This window comes from Pongo abelii, chromosome 1 (genome assembly GCF_028885655.2).
Source record: "Pongo abelii isolate AG06213 chromosome 1, NHGRI_mPonAbe1-v2.0_pri, whole genome shotgun sequence".
NCBI lineage: Eukaryota > Metazoa > Chordata > Mammalia > Primates > Hominidae > Pongo > Pongo abelii.
The window spans coordinates 224,353,866-224,376,487 of NC_071985.2; the positions used below are offsets into that span (position 1 = coordinate 224,353,866).

The window sequence follows — 22,622 nt, forward strand, 5'->3', positions numbered from 1 at the left end:
AGCAGACAGAGTAATAGAGTCTGGGCTGTAGGGGTTTAGCAGAAGTTGCTGGAAAGAGACCTGTGCCGCATCAAGCATGCAGCTGCTATTAGCTTATTGTGTGCACTTTTAGGGTGAGGGCCCCATTAGCTTATGGGGAATGAGCAGTTGACAAGTACCTACAGGGAGGCTGCTGCCCAGGCTCTGGCACATTGCTGAGGCTGCCCTCTGCACAGAGAGCCACCCTGCCTGGGAAAGCGCGCTGGTCCAGGGTTTGCTGGTCCTGGAGGGATGGATGGTGTGAGGAGTGTTCTTGGCCTGCCAGCTTGGTTCCGTGGTTCTCCAAGCGCAGTTCCTTGGCACCAGGGCTGATAAGGCTCCACCCCAGCAGCTGCTGCGTTATTTCTGACTCATCCAGGAGTTACCAGTGTGTAACCCAAGCCCCTCCATACCCAGCTTCCTCTCCTCCAGCTCCTCCTGGAGGGAGGGGGCTCTGGACTTCTCTCCTGGGGACTTTCTACAGGTTAGGTCCCTGCTGCATGTGGACACACTGCTGGCCTTCCCAGCTGCCTGCAGGAGCTACCCTCTGACAGGTGGGGTGGGTTTGTGAGGGCTGAGGTAGCAAGCCCTGCAACCCTGGGCCAGCGTCTTTCCATCGAGGGACCCCTTGGAGCCCAGCCCAGGAGCCACAACCCTGGCCTCTTAAACTTGTCAGGGGCTTTTGCCGAGGGAGCTGTCTCAGTGTTTGGGGGCTGGGCACTGATCTCACGGTTTGTCGAGCCAAAGGCCCTAGCCAGCTGCCTCTGATCCCATCACTTTTTTGCCCCTTGTGGAAGTTCTCCTGAAAACCTGGGACATTTGGGGCTTCATGCACCACGTGTCTTGTGGCTTGTAGCAGGAGCTTTGCTCTGGGGTGATTCGCAGGTAGAAACAATCAGCAGTCCAGGTCATCTCAGTTTCCCTGGACCCAGCAGCTTCATGCACAGAGGCAGCAGGCAGGCCAGCCCCTGCAGCGCCCGCTGGAGAACAGAGCTGCTCAGTCCAGCCTGCTGGGACCAGCATGGGTGAGAGAGGAACCCAGCATCTCGACACCAGCCCCATGCTCCCAGAAGGGAGACTGCGGGTGGAAAGCGGCTCCTGAGAGGAGTGAGGGTCACTAGCAGGTGTCATTGTTCCAGTATGTCACATCCTGATCTCTTCTCTTTTGATGCTGTTGCTTGCTCTGCAGAAGTCCCCAGAGCTGGGCAGGGGGATGAACCGCGAGGGAGCTCCCGGGAAGAGTCCGGAGGAGATGTACATTCAGCAGAAGGTCCGAGTGCTGCTCATGCTGCGGAAGATGGGATCAAACGTGAGTGCCTGTGGGATGTCAGGCAGCGGGACCCCAGGGAGGGGCTCCCAGGGAGGGGCCCTGCTGGGCTGTTGGAGGGTGGAGCCACTGCAGCTGCCTCCTGCGGAGCCACGGGCTGAGGAGGGGCCGCGGGGCCTGTGGCTCTAGGGCTGCTTCCGGCCCCCTAGGCACAGAGCCCAGCACGTCAAGTTCTGGGGTCACTGCTGGGTAGTCTGCCCACCTCCATGCCGGGTTGGGGCCAGGCAGGTGAGGGTCTCAAGGCCCTGACCTTCCTTTTCTCCCCCTCGCAACCCCGAAAGTCTTCTCTCCCAGGGGGCAGCTCAGGGACTTGTCAGGACAGGAGCTGAGGGGGCAACAGGCATGCGTGTGCAGGGGTATTTCTCAAAAAGAGTGGAGGGACATGGAATTGCCCCTCAGCCTTCCGGGCAGGACCTGTGTCTTCCACTGGCCCTATACTAGAACAGATCCTAATCTCAGATTCAGTCTGAGTGGCAAAGCCTTTGGACCCCTGGACCAAGTTTAAGGAGGGTGGGAGTGGGGTGTGCTGGCCCTGAAAGCAAAGGGGTCAAATCTCAGAAACAGAAGCCCGAGAAGCAAAGAAGGAGGCACCACCCAGGGACCAAGCAGGCCTAGGCGGTGCCTCTAGGGGTGCAGGTGCCTTTCAAGGAACAGGTGCATGCTGCCCCTCACCACAGCTCTCTCACCCTGCAGCTGACAGCCAGCGAGGAGGAGTTCCTGCGCTCCTATGCAGGGGTGGTCAACAGCCAGCTCAGCCAGCTGCCTCCGCACTCCATCGACCAGGGTGAGTCGGCGGCAGAGGGGCTGGGGCAGTGGCACAAGTCCCAGGGGCACCGACTTGTGGTTCCCTTAGAAAGCGTAGCTCCAGCCCTCTTTGATGGGTGATCCCAGGGCTGACTAGGAGGGGCTATAGCTCCCTCCACCCACAGAGCTGAGCCAGGAACCTCCGGAGCCTCCCACCTGATCCTATCTCCTTCCTCAGGTGGGAGCCAAAGACTCTACAAGACAAATGGCAGGATCCCTTTCTCAGGCCTGGAAGAGGCAGGAAATGGAGATGTCTGGGGGGCCCTCATAACTGCAGAGACTGTTTATTGCATTTCTTTAAACTTTGACCTGACCCCTACCCACCCAGCACCCTGTCCAGGAGAGAGAAACTGCCCTTGTGTGCTAGGACAATGAATGCCGTCACTGTTGTCCTGAGCACAGACCACATTGTGGCTGGTGTGGTCCTGGCTGTGGCCAGGAGGACTGCCCCAAAGGCCTGATGTCTCCGTGTGCCTGAGGGAGTTCTGTCTTTTTGGGGTGACCTCAACCAGTCAGCATGGTAACAGGCAGGATGTGAGTGTTTGTTGTGTAGCAGGCACCGTTGTTTCATTCTATTGTAGGTAGCTACTATTTGTATTATTAGTACTTCCACTTAACAGGCAAGGAAACTGGGATTTGGGAGCAGTAAGCCACTTGGTCATGCAGCCAGGTGGTTACTGGGGAGTCCCAGGATGTACACCTGTGGCTGAGGAGCGCTTCACTGTCTGCCATCTTGCCCATAACCCACATGGCTACTGCCATCTTGCCCATAACCCACATGGCTACTGGACAGCTCCATGTCCCTTGGCTGCTTAGCAAGGTTCTCCTTCTCTAGAAGGCTTATCATGACATGGAGGCCCAGTATTCTGACCAGCATCTCCATAGAGTCCTTTCCTTTTATTCTCTTTATGCTTTGTTGGAATGATTGGCCATGAAATATTGCAACCTGTGGCATGTCCAGACGCGAGCGGGCCCCGGAAAGCAGAGTGCTGACGGCTGCATTTGCTGTGCTTTCAGGCTGGCATGCGGGGCCTGACCTAGATCACCAGCCAGCCCTTGTTCTCCTGGATGTCTTAGGGCTCTGTCCTGGCACAGGGGCGTGTTCCCAAGCGCTGATGCTGGGTGTGACCTGGCTTGTGCACCCAACTCAGCAGAAACCTTCCAGGCAGTGGCTCAGGCAGCTCCCTGGGACAGCAGCTCACCACGCACAACCTGCCTGGGTGTGTCTGCCGAGGTGTGCCTCCTGGATCATGCGGCAGCCTGTTCTGCGTGGCGTCGGCTCCCGCCCCGTCCTGGGATCTCTTGGGTGAGGTCTCTTCTCTTCCAGGGCTAATCTGGGTTTCTAGCATGGCAACCTCTACCATGGCTTCTGACTCATGTCAGCCTGAAACCTTCAGGCTTCTGAGTCCCTGGGGACTCACCTTCCTTCTCACTTAGTCTTGGTCACTGAGTTAACCTGAATTTGAGCTGGGATGGTAAGAAAGCCTCCAGTTGAATACTCTTGGGAAAAAATCAAAATAAGATACATCAAAATGTAGGACCATATGTCAGTATAAAAAGCAGCAACAGGCCGGGTGCAGTGGCTCACACCTGTAATCCCAGCATTTTGGGAAGCCAAGGCGGGTGGATCACCTGAGGGCAGGAGTTCTAGACCAGCCTGACCAACGTGGCAAAACCCCATCTCTACTAAAAATACAAAAGTTAGCTGGGCGTGGTAGCATGCACGTGTAATCCCAGCTACTTGGGAGGCTTAGGCAGGAGAATAGCTTAAACTCGGGCGGCAGAGGCTGCAGTGAGCCGAGATCTCACCGCTGCACTCCAGCCTGGGCAACAGAGCAAGACTCCGTCTCAAAAAAAAAAAAACAAAAACCCAGCAACAACACACATACACACAAGCTGTATATGCGCATAGAAAAAAAAGCTGGTAGCTGGGTGCAGTGCCTCACGCCTGTAATCCCAGCAATTTGAGAGGCCATGGCAAGAGGATTGCTTGAGCCCGGGAGCTCAAGACCAGCCTGGGCAACATAGGGAGACCCTCTCTCTACAAAAAATACGAAAACTAGTTGGCTGTGGTGGCACACATCTGTAGTCCTAGCTACTAGGGAGGCTGAGGTGAGAGAATCGCTTGAGCCCAGGAGGTTGAGGCTGCAGTGAGCCATGATCACACCACTGTACCCCAGCCTGGGCAACAGAGGGAGACTCTGTCTCATAAATTTAAAAAATTTTTAAAAGACAAAGGAGCTGGTGGAATATATACCAGGCTGTCAAAAATTTTGTTTTTGACAAGGGGTGCTGGGCGTGGTGGTTCATGCCTGTAATCCCAGCACTTTGGGAGGCCAAGTTGGGCAGATCACCTGAGGCCAGGAGTTCGAGACCAGCCTGGCCAACATGGCAACATCCTGTCTCTACTAAAAATACAAAAATTAGCTGGGCATGGTGACGGGTGCCTGTAGTCCCAGCTACCCAGCTACTTGGGAGATTAAGGCAGGAGAACCGCTTGAACCTGGGAGGCGGAGCTTGTGGTGAGCCAAGATCACACCACTTTACTCCAGCCTGGGCAACAGAGCTAGACTCTGTCTCAAAAAAAAATAATAATAATAATTGTTAGGGGATAGGACTATATAAGAAACTTTAACTTTCCAAGTCACACATTTTTGTAAAACTAATATTTTAACATTGTACATTTGTTTCTTTGTCATAAGGGAAAGTTAAAAAAAAATTTTTAGGAGAACTCTTTATCTTGCCTAGCTGAACCCACAGTTGAGAATAAAAATGAGCTCTGCCAAGTTGTTGAGGAAGGTCAATGACCCCACTTAGCTGTTGACCTTTCCCTGAAACTGCTGAGCAGTAGGAGCAAGCCGGCAGCTGTGACCAACTGTGTGGGCCGTGGAGTCCAGGCCCTTCTGGGTAGGTGGTGTCCACAGCTACTTCTTTCTCCGGGGAGGGGTCTCCTGGAGCTGAAGTTGGAGCCAGGGAAGACCCCAGGGAATCGTTGGGGAATAGGTGGTGGGAGTCACTCCCTGCTGCTGGGGCGCCCTGTGGACTGCCCCTACCTCCATAAAGATACCTCTGACCTGGCTGCCGGGGCCTGAGCCACACACACCTGAGCTGCAGGAGGTTCTGAGAATTCTGTGGACTGGGAGTGGAGAGGGGAGGGGTCAGCCATGTCTGGAAGAGTTTCATAAGCATATTTATTTTCTTTGCTAGCCTAACGACACCACAAACAAACACAACAACAATAACAACAGAACTGCAATCAGCCCAGTCCCATAGTGGGCTTACCCATGTGAGGGCAGGACCCTGCATCTGCCTGCGCCATGTGGGCAAATGGATCTCTCTTAAAATCTCACCTGCCCACCTTCTCTATCGCAGCCAATCTCAGCTGATGCTGCAGGGTCCTGCTGTCAGAGGCTCAGACACTGCCTAGGTGGCAGAAGCCCTGGATTGTTGTCTCCAGGGACTGGGACAGGCTGCAGGGGCCGGAGCAGGGTGCAGGGACTGCCATAATGAACCCCAAAGGCCTGGAGCCTGCGGGTAATGGCTTGGCGTGCACCTCCTGCCCACTAGGTGGCGCTGTCTCTCAGCAAATTCTCCAGGCTGCTTTAAGTGTTCCCTGAGCCAGAGGAAGCTCCATCTCCCCCGGGACTCCCCTAGTAGGGGGTCTGAGGCAGACCCTCCAATGGACAGCACCCGACCTTGGTCCTGAGGGTCTGGCCGCCACCTTTAGCCCTGCACATGCTTACCCTCCAGGGCTGGAGGGGTCTGGTACCTGGGGCATTGCTCCCTTACTTGAGGCCCAGGGAGGGGGCCATGGGTACCCCTTTACCCCCTACCCTTCGATTCTTTCCTCAGTCACATTTGTTGAGTATCTGTGGGGAGCCAGGCAGGTGCTGGAGACCCTGGGGTGGGGGCCTCCCCTTAAGGGCTCACCAGGTGGTTCCAGCAGAGGCCCCAGTGGCCCCCCAGTTCCCAGCCTGCCTGGCCTCTGCTGGGCTGAGATCACCAATGACAGCCTCTTTTCCCTCCCTTGTCCTTCACGTCACCCCTCGCCGGCTGTTTCCCACTCCCTTCCCTCAATCACGCTGGCCTCCTCCAGGGTTGCCCCCTCTCTTCTCCCTGTCCCACACGCATTGCTGTGTCCTCAACAGAGAGCATGGCCAGCTGACTGTTGGCCGGCATCACCACAGCCGTCCATGCCCAGCCAACGTGAATTTTCCACCTGTGTTCTGCCTTGACCAATGCCAGCAAGTACACAGTGCCCGAGGACTCAGCCTCGACTCCTCTCTTCCCCAGCAAGTACACAGTGCCCGAGGACTCAGCCTCGACTCCTCTCTTCCTCAGGAACCTAATCGGTTACTGAGTCCATCCTAAGGCTCCCCGGACCTGCTTCATTTTCTCCCCCTCGTTTCGAGCCCCCTCTTGGACTGATCCCATATTCACTCTTGTCTCACCACTTCAGATCACTCCTATCTGGCATCTCGACTTCTCATCTTGCCCCCTGAGGTCTGCCCTCTACCCCTACAGCTGGAGAGACTTTTGGAGGCTTAGAGTGACATTAGTGGGTCTCTACTCAACTTCTTTTTTTTTTGAGAAGGAATTTTGTTCTGTCACCCAGGCTGGAGTGCAGTCGCGTGATCTCGGCTCACTGCAGCCCCCACCTTCCCAGTTCAAGCAATTCTCCTGCCTCAGCCTCCCGAGTAGCTGGGGTTACAGGCTCCCGCCACCACACGCAGCTAATTAGAGACGGGGTTTCACCATGTTGCCCAGGCTGGTCTCAAACTCCTGACTTCAGGTGATCCACACACCTTGGCCTCCCAAAGTGCTGGGATTACAGGTGGGAGCCACCATGCCCAGCCTCCACCCAACTTAAAATCATTCAGTGGCTCCCCGCTGCCTTGAGGATAAAATCCAGCCCCTTTAGCTTGGTGAGCAAGACCTGACCTCACACTGTAAAGGGCCATAGTGAATAGCCATGTTCATGCCTTTCTGCCACTGCATTTGCCTCTTGGCCGCCAGGAACCAGCCTTCACCCCCACCTTACTCCCCTGCCCCCTGCAGCCTGGGCCAGGCCCTCCTGTCACATGTGCATGCACCTCGGCTGTGCTACACCCACACTGTCTCCTAATCCATCTATTGACCGGGCTCGGAGCTCCTTGAACTTGGAACTGTGGCTTCCATCTTATTATTTGTCATGTTTGGACAAATAAATGAAGTGGGTTCTAGTCCCCAAGGGTGTCTAAGCAGACCTGGCAACCAGAGGGACTTGGCTTTGAACCAGAGGAAGTCAATGCTTCTCAGGAAGGTCGCCCTGCTGGGAAGGGGCAGCTGCAGGAATGGGGAGGGCCAGAGCTTCCTGAAGCAGGCCCTGTGGAGTGCTGAGTCCAGGCTTCTCTCATGGTCAGTGTGGCTCCCTCTAATGTGTAGTGATTTTTTTCCCAGTTATAGAATTGTGCATAGTCATTGTAAAAAATTGGGGAAAGGGAGAAAGAGCAGAAAAGTTTGAAACATTGAATCCTACTGCATAGCTGTAATCACTCTTACCCTTTGTTAAGTTTCCTGTCATCCTTTCACAAACATGCATACATCTGTAGCACAAGGCTGAGACCATAAACATTTTAATACTCGTTTTTTTTTTTTTTTTTTTTTTTTTTTTGAGACAGAGTCTCGCTCTGTTACCCAGGCTGGAGCGCAGTGGCATGATCTCGGCTCACTGCAAACACCACCTCCTGGGTTCACGCCATTCTCCTGCCTCAGCCTCCCGAGTAGGTGGGACTACAGGCACCCGCCACCACACCCGGCTAATTTTTTGCATTTTTTTTTAGTAGAGACGGGGTTTCACCTTGTTAGCCAGGATGGTCTCAATCTCTCGATCTCCTGACCTCATGATCCTCCTGCCTCAGCCTCCCAAAGTGCTGGGATTACAGGCATGAGCCATTGCACCCAGCCTTAATACCCATTTTTAACATCCATTTTTTACTTATGATAATTTTACTGTGTTCTTAAATAATTTCCAGTAAAACTTTTTTTTTTTTTTTGAGACAGAGTCTCACTCTGTCGCCCAGGCTGGAGTGCAGTGGTGCTCTCGGCTCACTGCAACCTCCACCTCACAGGTTCAAGCAATTCTCTTGCCTCAGCCTCCCAAGTAGCTGGGATTACAGGTGCCTGCCACCATGCCCAGCTGATTTTTGTATATTTAGTAGGGATGGGGTTTCACCATGTTGGCCAGACTTGTCTCAAACTCCTGACCTCACATGATCTGCCCACCTTGGCCTCCCAGGGTGCTGGGATTATAGGCATGAGCCACTGCGCCCAGCCCGGCCACATGCTTTTTTAAGCAGGACAGTGTTTACTTGAGGAACAGGTATGATTTGGGCAGTTAGGTATTTCAGAAAGGGGCAGAACAAATAGGGAGCACTTTCTGCTACATTTTTACCCTGGGCCCTCCACCTATAGGTGCCTTCCAATGTGCCGGTCCTCTGAGAGCTCCGGGTCTCTTCTTGCCTCAGTGCTGCACTGGGGTGGTGCCCAGCAAGTACAGTTCCAGGCCTCTGACGGTGCTGTGCAAAGGCCACCCATGGCCAGTCACCTGCATAACTGTCATCCTCCCACAGTGCCTCAGAATAGGCCCTTGTCCGGCCAGGCACGGTGGCTCACACCTGTAATCCCAGCACTTTGGGAGGCCAAGGTGGGCAGATCACGAGGTCAGGAGATCGAGACCATCCTGGCTAACATGGTGAAACCCCATCTCTACTAAAAATACAAAAAATTTGCCCGGTGTGGTGGCGGGCGCCTGTAGTCCCAGCTACTCGGGAGGCTGAGGCAGAAGAATGGCATGAACCCGGGAGGTAGAGCTTGCAGTGAGCTGAGATCGCGCCATTGCACTCCAGCCTGGGTGACAGAGAGAAACTCTGCCAAAAAAAAGAATAGGCCCTTGTCAAGGTGTTGCTGAGAGGGACCCCGCCTAGACTTGGCTCATTTTGTCAAGGAAGCTCCTTGTTTTTTTTCTGCCTGGGGGCCTCGTGGGGCCATGCCCTGGTCTGCTGCCACCCTTCTTGTCTCTGGGAGCTGTGTGCTGGCACGGGGGCTCCCAGGCCTGTTCCTGCCTCCACCTGATCACATTCTCCAAGACACCTTCCAGGGAAGGTTCCCCCAGCTGCGGCCAGCCAGGCTTTCCCCTTTGGAAGCTGAGGCTGCTGGTTCAGGGTCTGCTGCCAGAGAGCCTAAACTAGGTCAGTTGGCTTGAGGGTTACACTGGGAACCTTGTTAAAATATCTGTGGTCATGGGTAGATCAGCAGAAACCAGGCTGTAAGGAAACGGCCTCTCCTTTCGTAGCATGGCATGAGGGAGGCAGCTCTCTGCTCACCAACCCCCTTGACCCCCTCAGCGGCCCTGCCCTCTTAGGGGTGGTGGCATAATCTCCATGTTACAGCTCAGTGTGGAAAGTTCTTCCTGGAATCCCCCATAATAGCCTTCCAGCCTCTGTTCTTTCACTTCCTTCATGAAGCCCTCGCTCACCCCTTCCAAGTCAGCATGTGCCCTGGAGCTCCATGCCAGTCTTACCACCTTATGTCAGGAGCCCTTCGGGGCCAGGGTCTGTGTCGTGTTCACCATCACACATGAGTCCCCCATCCCGCCTCTGGTGCAGTGTAGGTGTCTGCTGGATGGATGCCTGGACTGCGGCCTTCCAGGGCCAGGCTGCTGGAGCAGCTCCTCCTTGGGGGCAGCCGGCTGGGCCTCTCCTTTGCACCGGCCCGGTGCCGCGTGGATGATCTGCTGGGGTTTCTGGGTCCCCTCTCTCCCCATGTGTGGCTTGGAGGCTTCTCCCAGAGGCTCCAGGCAGTAACAGACTCTGCACTGAAATTATAGTCAGGCCCAGGGAGAATTCTAGTCTATGGGATGGGAAGCTAATCTTTGTTAACTTTAATCAACACTTATATGAGAATTACCTGTAACCTAATAACAAAATTAAACCAAAAATCACCTATATATTGAATTGAACAGAAATCAGCCAGGAGGATTTGGTGTCTAAGTTGTGTCACTGAAAAAGGGGGAAAAAGAATCCTGAGAAAAGCGAGGAATGTGCTGAAGTTCAGGGCCAGCTGCTTACTCAGCACCTGGCTGTGGCTCCAGGGAGGGTCGCTTTGACCCCATCACCCCGCGTCATGGGTTCTATTGTTTAGAACTGAGAACAGATGCCCGAATGGCCGCAGAGAAGTCCTTGTGGGACTCTACACTTCCCCCCTCCAGCCCTGGTAAGAGGCGGGCCCTGTCAGAGAGGGGCATTGAGAGCTGCTCCATCCAATGGCTGGACGGTTCCACTCACATCAGCCCACAGTTGCTCTGTGCTAGGCACGGTGCCACCCTTCAGCACTGCCCGTGAGCTCCTGGACCAGCAGAGCAGACTGGCGTGTGAACTAATGCGTAAAGAGCTTTGAGCTGAGGGAGGGGAGACCACCTAGGAAGTCGCAGAGAAGAGGTGCTGTTTGCACGGGGCCTTGGAGAATGCATGTGGATGTGCATGTAGAGAAACTGGTGGGAAGGATGCTACAGGATTCTCCTCCAGAATGCTGGGCAAGAAGGCATGACAGCTTGGGGTCGGGCGGAGGTCAGGGGACAGTCTGTAGCATTGAGCTCTCTGAGCATGCTCTACACATTTGCACACCTCAATCACTGAGGGTACTTGTTAAAATGTAGACTTCCAGGCCCTGCCATAACCCCAGAATACCTGCCAGATGAGCCTGGGAATTTGCATTTTAAGCAAGCTCCCAAGGTGATTCAATTCTGATGCCCACTAAAATTTGAGAATATGCCAGGATGGGGCAGGCACAGTGGCGCATGCCTGTAATCCCAACACTTTGGGAGGCTGAGGCAGGAGATCATTTGAGTCCAGGAGTTTGAGAGCAGCCTGGGCAACATAGTGAGACCCCATCTCTATTGAAGGTGTGTATATAAAAGAAAAAGAAAAAAGAGAGAGAATATGTCAGGGTTTTAGGTGAAGACCTGGTCATCTCCGTCCCTTCTTGGCAATCAAAGCTCCCTGGTCTATGAGAGCTTATATTTTGGGGAACCAAGGAATTTGAATACAGGGAATGAACACCTTACCTGGGAAGACATATCACAAAGGTCATGTGGGTGTCACGCTCAGCAGGGATGGGAGGGTGGGAACAGGGCAAGATGGATTTGGGGGAGCACATCTGGGATTAGAACAGAGCAGGGATAACAGAGCCCCAAGGTGCGACCCTGCGGGATGTCGTTTATGATGCTTTATGCTGTGGATGTTATCCTGTGGCTAGTTAGATTGGGGATAGATTCATCACATTGTACAGGTGAGTAAACTGAGGCTAGGTGTGCAGGGACCTCCCCCTGGGATACACAGCTAGTCAGAGTCAGACCCAGGCTGGGAATCAGCTGCAGGGTCTTGGTACTTGGGTACCACAAGGGACCCCAAGCCTGGAGGGGCTTTTAGCTGCCTCCTGAGCTCTTGTTGGCTGTTCCAGGAGGCCTGATGTCTCTGCTGGGAGCTGGCTGAGCAGCTCGGCAGCTTGGCGCACGTCCACACAGCACTGGCTGCTGCAGTGTCACCGCCCAGCAGCCTCCTGTGCCCGTGGTGGTGGTCAGCCTGGAGCCCAGGAGGTGCCCCTGAGCCTGGTGCTGCTTTGGCTGCTAAGACCCTGGTGGATCACTGGTTGCCGGCCGCCATCCCCATAGCAACCCAAGTGTATGCTGCCTCTGGGTAAAAGCCATCCCCTGGGGACTTTGGGGCACCAGAGCTGAGATGTATAGAACACCCAGCTCATAGCCCTGAGCTGGTGAAAACAGCACATGCCACCAGCAGGTCTTGGTTTGTCTGGGAGGAGGCCCAGTCCAGGGTGGTACCTGAGTTTTGTCCCCTTCAGAAATGCTTCCCGTTAGAGGAGCGTCTGGGTCCTGTTTTTCCAGGTAGCCTTTCCCTAGAGCTGGTAGTTCAGCCACTGCAGTTTTGGATAGCCAGGTAGCAGATGCTAGTTGGTATTAATAGCAAGATTAATGAGCTTATGGGAGGAGGAAAAGGTACCACAACCAAAAACCATATGGTCAGAGAAGAGGATGAGACACAGAGTGGGCATTGTCCTGGACACTTGGGAGCATGTGGTTGCATTCCCTCTCCAGCCTGGTCTGCCATGTGTGTCAAGGATGGGCCCTGGGCTTGCCAGGTGACATTCCCTGGACAGTTGTGAAGCACTTAGCCAAAGTTAGCTCCCTCTGCTGATGGTGACTCACAAAGGGAGCTCCCCGCATCAACCATGAGAATTTGCAGACCCTGAAGATTTCAGGTCACATTTCTGAGTTTTCACGCCCCACTTTTTTACCCTCTTTAGGAAGGAGTAAGGCTCCTGAGGAGTTCAGGAGGCCTCCAGGTACCTGACCCCAGAATGTCTGACACCGTCCTGGGAAGTTCTGGCCAGCAAGGAAGGGGGGTGGTGAGGATTTCAGTGGTCTTGCAGGATGATGTGGCAGAAGCTCCCTGTCCCCAGGGCACATGGTTGTGGGGAGCTGGGCCTGGAAGAATCCTGGTTCTTTTTTCTTTTCTTTTTGAGAGATGAAGTCTTGCTCTGTTGCCCATGCCAGAATGCAGAATGCAGTGGTGTGATCTTGGCTCAACTGCAACCTCCGCCTGCCAGGTTCAAGCGACTCTCCTGCCTCAGCTTCCCAAGTAGCTGGGACTACAGGCATATGCCACTACGCCCAGCTAATTTTTGTTGTTTCTTTTATAGTAGAGACGGGGTTTCACCATGTTGGCCAGGCTGGTCTTGAACTCCTGACCTCAGGTGATCCACCCACCTCAGCATCTTAAAGTGCTGGGATTACAGGCATGAGCCACCACACCCAGCCTAGAATCCTGGTTCTGAATTGGGTGATGCAGGAGTGTCCATCTGTGACTGAAGTTCCCCTTTTTCTCCAGTGACATTGTACAGGGCTGTGCCCTGCCTGGTCTGCAGAGCCTGCAGGGCCTGCGGCCTTTGGGAGTTTAGCCAGGCTTTTTTGTACCCTCATCAATTTTGGCTGAAGGACTTGTGCTCAGGTCTGTTTTCTTTCTCCCTGGCCACCTCTGAGCACCTGTGCTGAGTTGGACTTTGCAGGATCCTGGATCTGGAGAAGTTCCCCGGGGTAGGAGGTTAGCTTGTCCCTCCCACACCCAGAGGCTTTGGTGAAATGAAGCCAGGACCGAGCCCTCCTCTTGGCTGTGAAAGCAGACCCCACCATGTTGGATAGTCCAGGGAGGCACCCTGGAGGTGGGAACAGGGTCTACAGATCAGGGTCACAGGCCTTTGTCTGCTACATTTCACCCATGTGGCCTGGGACTGGCCTGTTTCCAAGTTTGCAAATTAGGAGCTAGTGCAGCACTAGGCTCCACCAGGATTTCCCCAGCCAGGTCTGTGAAATGCCCTTGCTCCGTGGATTGGCCTTGGGGCTTTAGCATCTCCATGCTCCTCTCTTTCATCCACTATTGCTGATCCAGCTATAATCCTGCAGGGCCAATAGCAGCCTGCCCTGGCAGTTCAGGAAATGCATCGAGCTGCCCAGCATATTCAGGAAAGGACCTTTGAAAGACTTCAGCTTAAGAGTCTGAAATAGCAAGACTGATTCTCAGCAGACTTTGGGAGTTGTCAGAGGCCCCCAGGAGGCTTTCTCCAAAAGCCTGAGTGAGCCAGGCCAGGCCTAGGGTGAGTGTTGGCGGGAACAGAGCTGGTTCCAGCATGCTGGTGGGAGTTCATCCTGAGCTCCCATTGTCTCTCTCCCGCCCCTGCTAGGGGCCAGCTTCCCTTTTCTAAGCTCCTGCATATTTGTCATTTTTTCTCCCCAGTCAATTGACTGGACTCCACTAAAGGGGCAAAGCTGGCATTGGGCGTGGGATGGGAGGGCCTGCTGGATACCCTGCCCTGGTTTAGAAAGCTGCGCCCTCGCCAGTGTCCTGGCCCTGGTTTCCAGGGCAGGTGAGCCAGGGGACTAGGGAGGTGTCTGGTAGGGCAGTAGGCAGAGATAGGGAGCAGGGCTCAGGAGAGATAGGAGTGGGGACCAGGTGGGGGCAGGGGGCCAGGGCCAGGGCTCTTCCCAGGTTGGCACTCTGGGTTCCATGTTGAATTATCTCTAAGGTGTCCCTGGGCTGCTTTGGTGGTGTTTTTAAGCCCTGGTTCTTAGTTCCATTCTGATGGAACTAAGATGGAACTAAGATGCTAGGAGGCCAGATGAGCCTTAGTGCTCTGGGTGACTGGAGAGGTCCATGGTTTCCTTTCTCCTTCTAGGGTGAAGGCATGGGCTTTGGAGTCTGGATCTGGGTCTTCTCTCTGCCTCTGATTCACTGAGTTGCTTTGTCTCTCTGAGTTTCAGGTTCCTCATCTATAAAATAAAGATTCATCCTCTATCCCAGGTACTTGCCCAGATACTGTGACTATGACAGTGAACAAAACAAAGTCCCTGATCACATGAGATGTACGTTCCAGTGGAGAAAGGAAGGTCAGCTCAATATAGAGCTCTGTGGGTAGCACTGAGGGTGCTGAAGACCTCATTCACCTGAAGGATTGAGACACAAGGGCCATTTTAGAAGTTGTGTTCAGGGAGGGCCTCTATGAAGTGCAAGAACCATGAGATAAACTTGGAGAAGAACATCAAGGCAACGGAAGCAGCAGGTGCAAAGGCCCTGGGGTGTAAGGACTTGTGCTTGAAAGACGGCCAGGGGCCCATGTAGCTGGCGCAGTGAGTGGTGAGAAGTGTGTTGTAAAGGGAGGCGAAGTGGCAGTCAGAGACCAGTGTGTGGGTCCTGCGGGCCACAGTGAGGAGGTAGGCGTTGGCCTTGAGTATGATGAGCAGTCTTGCAGTAGAAGCTTCTGGAGGGTTTTGAGCAAAGGCATGGTAGGAGCTGACTTAGGTTTCTAACAACTTCCCTCTGGCTGTTATGTGGAGAATGGACCATCAGGGGCCAGCGAGAGGAGGTCAAGGCAAGTGGGGATTCAGGAGTCCACCCACCCCGGACCAGGCTGGTGGTGGCAGAAGTGGTGATGTACTTAGCATCTACCTTATAAGTAGAGAAGTAGAGTCAATGGGATTTGCTGATGCATTGTGTGTGGAGTTTATGTATGACAGAGGAGTTGGGAAGACCCCAGGACTTCTGACCTGAGCAACAGGAGGATGGAGGTGCCATCAGCTGAGATGGGAAAGACTGTGAAGCAGGCTTGGCAGCTGCACCACCTGACACTCCCACCAGCAATGAATGGATGAGGGTTCCAATTGCTCCACAACCTGGCCAACACTTGTTCTCATCTGTCTTTTTGATTCTGGTAGATGTGAAATGGTTTATCGTTATAGTTTTGGGTTTTTGTTGTTGTTGTTTTTGAGACGGAATCTTGGTCTGTTGCCCATGCTGGAGTGCAATGGTGTGATCTCAGCTCACTGCAGCCTCCACCTCCTGGGTTCAAGAGATTCTCTTGCCTCAGCCTCCCGAGTAGCTGGGACTACAGGAGTGCACCACCACATCTGGCTAATGTTTGTATTTTTAGTAGAGATGGGGTTTCACCACATTGGATAGGCTGGTCTCAAACTCCTGACCTCAGGTGATCTGCCCGCCTCGGCCTCCCAAAGTGCAGACAAAGTGCAGAGATTACAGGTGTGAGCCACTGTGCCTGGCCTTTTTTTTTTTTTTTTTTTTTTTTTTTTTGAGACAGGGTCTTACTCTGTCACCCAGACTGGAGTGCAGTGGCGCCATCTCGGCTCACTACAAGCTCTGCCTCCCGGGTTCACGCCATTCTCCTGTCTCAGCCTCCTGAGTACAACAGTCCCTCCTGGGACTACAGGTGCCCGCCAGCACACCCTGCTAATTTTTTTGTATTTTTAGTAGAGACAGGGTTTCACCATGTTAGCCAGGATGGTCTTGATCTCCTGACCTTGTGATCTGCCCATCTTGGCCTCCCAAAGTGCTGGGATTACAGGTGTGAGCCACCGCGCCCAGCCACCCATTTTTTAAAATTGGGGTTTTCTCCACTTTTTTATTATTGAGGGTTTTTTTTGTTTTGTTTTGTTTTGTTTTTGAGATGGCATCTCACTCTGTCACCCAGGCTGGAGTGCAGTGGTGTGATCTCAGCTCACCGCAACCTGTGCCTCCTGGGTTCAAGTGATTCTCCTGCCTCAACCTCCCGAGTAGCTGGGACTACAGGTGCGTGCCACCACACCCTGCTAATTTTTTATTTTTAGTAGAGACTGGGTTTCACCATGTTGGCCAGGCTGGTCTCGAACTCCTGACCTCAGGTGATCCCCCATCTCGGCCTCTCAAAGTGCTGGAATTACAGGCGTGAGCCACTGCACCCAGCCTATTACTGAGTTTTGAGAGTTCTTTATGGTCTGGGCATGGTGGCTCATGCCTTTAATCCCAACACTTTGGGAGGCTGAGACGGGTGGATCACCCAAGGTCAGGAGTTTGAGACCGGCCTGGCTAACATGGTGAAATCCCGTCTCTACTGAAAATACAAAAATCAGCCAGGCATGGTGGCTGGTGCCTGTAATCCCAGGTACTCTGGAGGCTGAGGCAGGAGAATCACTTGAATGCAGGAGGCGGAGGTTGCGTTGAGATTGAGATCGCACCACTGCACTACAGCCTGGGCGACAGAGCGAGACTCCCTCTTTAAAAAAAAAAAAAAAAAAAAGAATTTTTTATGTATTTTGCGTAACAGTCCCTTACCAGATATATGATTTGTCAATATTTTCTTTCATTTTGTGTGTTGTCTTTTCACATTCTCGATGGTGTCTTTTGAAACAGAAAAGTTTTTAATCTTGATAAAGTTCTCTTTGTTTATTTTTTTCTTCTGTTGCTTGTGCTTTAGATATCATAATTAAGAAACCATTTCCTGCCAGGTGTGGAGGCTCATTCCTGTAATCCCAATACTTTACATGGCAGAGGCAAGAGGATGGCTTGAGCCCAGGAGTTCAATAGCAGCCTGGGCAACATAGGAAGACACCCCATCTGTCAAAACAATTTTTCTTTTATTTATTTATTTATTTTTTTTTTTGGAGACAGAGTCTCACTCTGTCGCCCAGACTAGAATGCAGTGGTGCGATCTCAGCTCACTGCAACCTCCAGCTCCTGGGTTCAAACAATTCTCATGCCTCAGCTTCCCGAGTAGCTGGGACTACAGGCATGCGCCACCATGCCCAGCTAATTTTTTGATATTTTTAGTAAAGATGGGGTTTCACCATGTTGATCAGGCTGGTCTCAAACTCTTGACTTCAAGTGATCTGCCCACCTTGGCCAAAAAAAAATTAATTAGCTGAGTGTAGCAGTGTGGGCCTATGGTCCCAGCTCCTCAGGAGGCTAAGGTGAGAATCAATTGAGTCCAGAAGGTCAAGGCTGCTTTGAGTGCTGATTGTACCACTGCACTCTAGCCTGCGTGACAGAGCAAGACCCTGTCCAGAAAAAAAAAAAAATCATTTCTTAACCCAAGGTCATGAAAATTTGTTTCTATATTTTCTTCCAAGATTTTTGTAACTTTATCTCTTGTATTTAGGTCATTTATCCATTTCAGGTTAATTTTTTTAGATGCTGCAAGGTAAGAGTCCAGTTTCATCCTGTACATGTGAATATCCAGTTGTCTCACCACCCATTTGTTAATTTCTTCCCCACTGAATTGTCTTGGCACCCTTGTCAAAAATCAACTGGCCATAAATCGGAGGGTTTATTTCTGAACTCTCATTTTTGTTCCACTGATCTATATGTCTGTCTTTATGCCAGTACCACCCCGTCTCGTTGACCTTGCCTTTGTAGTAAGTTTTGAAATCGGGAAGTGTGAGTCCAACTTGTTCTTTTTCAAGGTGGTGTTGGATATTCTGGGTCCCTTGCCTTTCCATATGAATGTTAGGATCAACTTGTCAATTTCTAGGCCGGGCGCGGTGGCTTAAGCCTGTAATCCCAGCACTTTGGGAGGCCGAGGCAGGAGGATCATGAGGTCAGGAGATCGAGACCATCCTGGCTAACACGGTGAAACCCCATCTCTACTAAAAATACAAAAATTAGCCAGGCATAGTGGCGGGTGCCTGTAGTCCCAGCTACTCGGGAGGCTGAGGCAGGAGAAGGGCGTGAAGCCAGGAGGCGGAGCTTGCAGTGAACTGAGATTGCACCGCTGCACTCCAGCCTGGGCGACAGAGCGAGACTCTGTCTCAAAAAAAAAAAAAAAAAAAAAACTTGTCAATTTCTACAAAAAAAAAAAGGCAATTTTTACAAACTCCCCAAGAAAGGGATTTTGATAGAGATCATGTATTGAATTTTATTCAGTATTACGTGTACTGTTCAAAGCACAAAAATTTGCACTTTGTTAAATTTGTTCCTAAGTGTTTTATTATGATTAATGCAATTATAAGTGGAATCATTTTCTTAATTTTACTTTGATTGTTCATTGCTAGTGTATAAAAATACAATTGATTTTTGTATATTGACCTTGTATCCTGTACCTTTAACTTGTTTATTAGTCCTAATAGTTTTTTAGTGGGCCAGGTGCAGTAGCTCAAGCTTGTAATCCCAGCACTTTGGGAGGCCAAGATGGGCAGATCACTTGAGCTCAGGAGCTCGAGACCAGCCTGGACAACATGGCAAAACCCCATCTCTACAAAAAATACAAAAATTAGCCAGATGTGGTGCACACCTATGGTCCTAGCTACTTGGGAGGTTGAGGTGGGAGGATTGCTTGAGCCTGGGAGGCGGAGGTTGCAGTGAGCCAAGATTATGCCATTGCACTCTGGCCTGGGTGACAGAGTGAGACCCTGTCTCAAAAAAAAAAAAAAATTTTTTTTTAGTGGATTCCTTATGATTTTCTACATATAAGATCATGTCATCTACAAATAAGGATAGTTTTACTTCTTCCTTTCCAATCTGAATGGCTTTTATTTCTTTTTCTTAACTTACCTAACCTGGAATGAACCTCAAGACAATATTGAATAAGAACGGTGAAAGCGGATATCCTTTTCTTGTTCATAATCTTGGTAGGGAGAGTTTTTACCACAAATATGATAAAAGCTGTGGGATTTTCATAGATGCCATTTATCAGATTGAGGATGTTCTCTTCTAGTTTGTTGAGTGGGTTTTTTTGTTTTTTGTTTGTTTGTTTGTTTTGAGATGGAGTTTCACTCTTGTTGCCCAGGCTGGAGTACAATGGCGCGATCTCAGCTCACTGCAACCTCTGCCTCCCAGGTTCAAGCGATTCTCCTGGCTCAGCCTTCACAAGTAACACAGGCATGCGCCACCATGCCTGGCTAATTTTGTATTTTTAGTAGAGGTGGGCTTTCACCATGTTGGTCAGGCTGGTCTTGAACTCCCGACCTCAGGTGATCCGCCTGCCTCTGCCTCCCAAAGTGCTGGGATTACAGGCGTGAGCCACCGCACCCAGCCTTGTTGAGTGGTTTTATTATGTTGGATTTCATCAGCTGCTTTTCCTGTATGGTTTTTGTCCTTTATCCTATTGATATGGTGTTTTACAGTCATTGATTTTCAGATATTAAACCAACCTTGCATTCCTGGGATAAATCTCACCTGGTCAGGGTATAGAATCCTTTTTATATGTTGTATTCAGTTTGCTAGTATTTTGTTGGGCATGTTTGCATCTATATTCATGTGAGATGCTCATCTGTAGTTCTCTTTTCTCGTGATACTGTCATCGGGTTTTGGCTATCCTTATCTTTTAATGTGTTAGAGTGTGGAACAGGAGACACAGATCAACCTCTCCCCTCCTATGCTCACTTGCATCTGGTGGGAAGGGACAAATAGAAGCTCTGAGCTCAAGTTCAGATAGTGTCAACAGAGGTACCAAGGGGGAAGACAGAGCTTCATCTGTAAAACAGGATAGGAAACCCAGCTGGCAGCCTGGAGGCAGTGGGCTGACCTGCTGCCTTCTTTGCAGTGCATCCAGGACAGCGAGACTACCTGAGGGAGCTGCCATATGCTGGTCTTCAAAGGAAAGACTGTAGGACTCAACCTCTGAGGTCCCTCCTGGCTCTAAAACTCCAGCTCTGAGGGATCGAGTCATGATCATAATGTAACAGCTCACCCTCCCTATTTGGTAACTGGCCCCAATTTCATAGAGAAGAGGAAAAGGGGAACCAGTGTCCTCAGCCAGAGGCCTGTCAGGTTCATGGCCAGACCTCATTGAATGACAAATACCTGGCCGACCAGTGACAAGGATAGGTCAGAGAATGCTCTGGAAGAACTGAGAGCCTGCCTTCTTTTTCGTCCCAAAGGAAAGCAGATCCTTGTGGTAAAGCCTGGATAATATCCTTAAGGAACAGAAGAGAGCACAGACAGGCCGCAGCTCCTCAGGCCTTTTCCTCTCTGCAGGGCTCCAGCAGCACAGTGGGAGGCTCTATAAATGCCATCAGGGAAGGGGGTGGCAGCTGGCAATGTGGGTAGGGTAGGACTCTTGCGAATCCTTTGCTCCAAGTGTCTTGTTAAATAGCCATCAGAGTCCCTGTGTGACCTGGAGAAGATTACTTCCTTCCCACCCTCAGAGCACAGGACAGGCACACACACTGGGCAGGCTGTGGAGTCGGGAGTCCTGGTCCCCATGTCTGGGCTCCTCTGAGGCGCCAATAGCCCATTCCCTCTGTAGACACACCATTCCCTCCTGGGGCATCCAGGGCTATTTTTGTGCCTGCAGCTCACTACAGAGGCCCAAGGTCCCTGAGCGAAAGGCCACGGGGCAGGCAGGGAGAGGAGTGAGCGGGCTGCCACCATCACTGCCACTAAGGCATCTTCTGCTGACAACTCCCCTTTCACAGACTCTTGCCAGCCCCCTTCTGATTAGCGAGCTGGGCAAGCAGCACTCAGGAAAAGTCGGCATCTGTTAGGTAACCAACTCAGCTGCCGTGCAGGGGATGATGTAATCTTGGATTCTGTGGTTGCTAGGAAAATTCTGCCTGCAGTGATATTGCGTGGTCCTAGGGCTCAGGCGAAAACAGAATGTTCCCAAGAAGACAGGGGAAGGATTCACAGGGCTTCCCAAGCGAGGGAGCCCCATCCTAGGAAGCCGGACAACTCGTGCCCCTTTCTAGATGCTTATTTCCCTTCTGAGCAATGGAGTTTGTTTTGGTAAAGCCAGAACCCCATGAAGGCAGGCTGGCAGTGGGAGGTGACAAGGCTCATTCCCTTAGCAGCACCTTGGTGCTCTAGTGCCAAGTGGAAGGTGTGTCTTGTGCATTGCATCCTTGCAGTTGGGCCCTCCATCTCTGGCCCTCTCGACGGCTGGGTGCATCCTCCCTCTCTTGGTAGAGCAGTTGGAAGGAGGTCAGCACATGCCGGCTGTGGGGGAGACCCGGCTCACTGAGTGGAGGCCGGCTCACTCTGCTGACTCCATTTCACATGCCAGGAGCCTCACTTCACACCCCCCACACTGGCCCACCCTCGGGTGGCCTTTCCTGTCTTTCCTATTCCGATCCACCCCCTCCCAGAGAGAATGCCTGCAGTAGCACAGACAAGATGTCAGAAAGACCACGGGCAGCCAGACTGGTACTTTTCGGGGCAAAGTGAATATCTGCCCTTTTACAAAGGGGGCGAGAGCAGCAGGACTGGGTCAGGGAGTCAAGGTGGGGCCCTACAGGTCACCTCCTGGCCCACAGCCCCTCCCCGGCCATGTCAGCCCCTAACTTCCCAGGCAGTTGTGGGTGTGGGCGGCAGGTCAGCATTTTGAGCTTTGCCCTCCTGCCACTGCCTATCCTGGCCACTCATCAGAGCCTGTCCTCTGGAAAACAAGACAAAGGAAGTTATTTCACAAGGGCCAGAATCTCAAATTCAGGATTAAGAAAAAGAAGGATTGGCTGGGCACGGTGGCTCATGCCTATAATCCCAGCACTTTGGGAGGCCGAGGTGGGTGGATCATGAGGTCAGGAGTTTGAGACCAGCCTGACCAACATGGTGAAACCCCATCTCTACTAAAAATACAAAAAAATTAGCTGGGCGTGGTGACGCACACCTGTAATCCCAGCTACTCAGGAGGCTGAGGCAGGAGGATCACTTGAACCTGGGAGGCAGAGGTTGCAGTGAGCCGAGATTGTGCCACTGCACTCCAGCCTGGGTGATAGAGCGAGACTCCGTATCACACAGAAAAAAAGAAAGAAAAAAGAAAAAGAAAAAGAAGGATTGTGGGCATATCTGTCTCAGTCAGAGCCAGGCGGACAGCAGGCTGGATGTGGGCCCGGCCATGCTTCTTGGAAGAGGTGTTGGGTTTGGGTGAAGGAGAAGCTGTTGCAGAGGAATGGCTATTTAAAACCACCGTGAGCCAGACCCTCCGAAGGCATCAACACACAAGTCTTGAGAAGAAAGAGGGAGGTTCCCAAGGGCCACCCGGCCTCTGGTTTTGGTAACTCTGGAGCAAGGGCTGTGAGCAGAGCTGAGCCCTGTTCCAGGTCACCTGGGGCCTCGTCATGGCTCACCTGTCAGCTGTGTAGCCTTGAGCAAGCCTCTGA

The 22,622-nt window shown here is 52.2% G+C and overlaps 1 protein-coding gene across 2 annotated transcripts in view; it reads left to right on the forward strand.

The window, feature by feature from the left end:
- CTNNBIP1 (catenin beta interacting protein 1) overlaps positions 1-22,622 on the forward strand; it is a 62,041-nt gene that overhangs the window by 36,676 nt on the left and 2,743 nt on the right. For both annotated transcript variants that reach the window (XM_024253279.3, XM_054556720.2), the window contains 2 exons: positions 1,208-1,327; positions 2,039-2,129. In XM_024253279.3, the coding sequence (XP_024109047.1) occupies positions 1,232-1,327; positions 2,039-2,129 (187 nt within the window). In that variant the 5' untranslated portion in view covers positions 1,208-1,231. The remainder of the gene's footprint in view (positions 1-1,207; positions 1,328-2,038; positions 2,130-22,622) is intronic.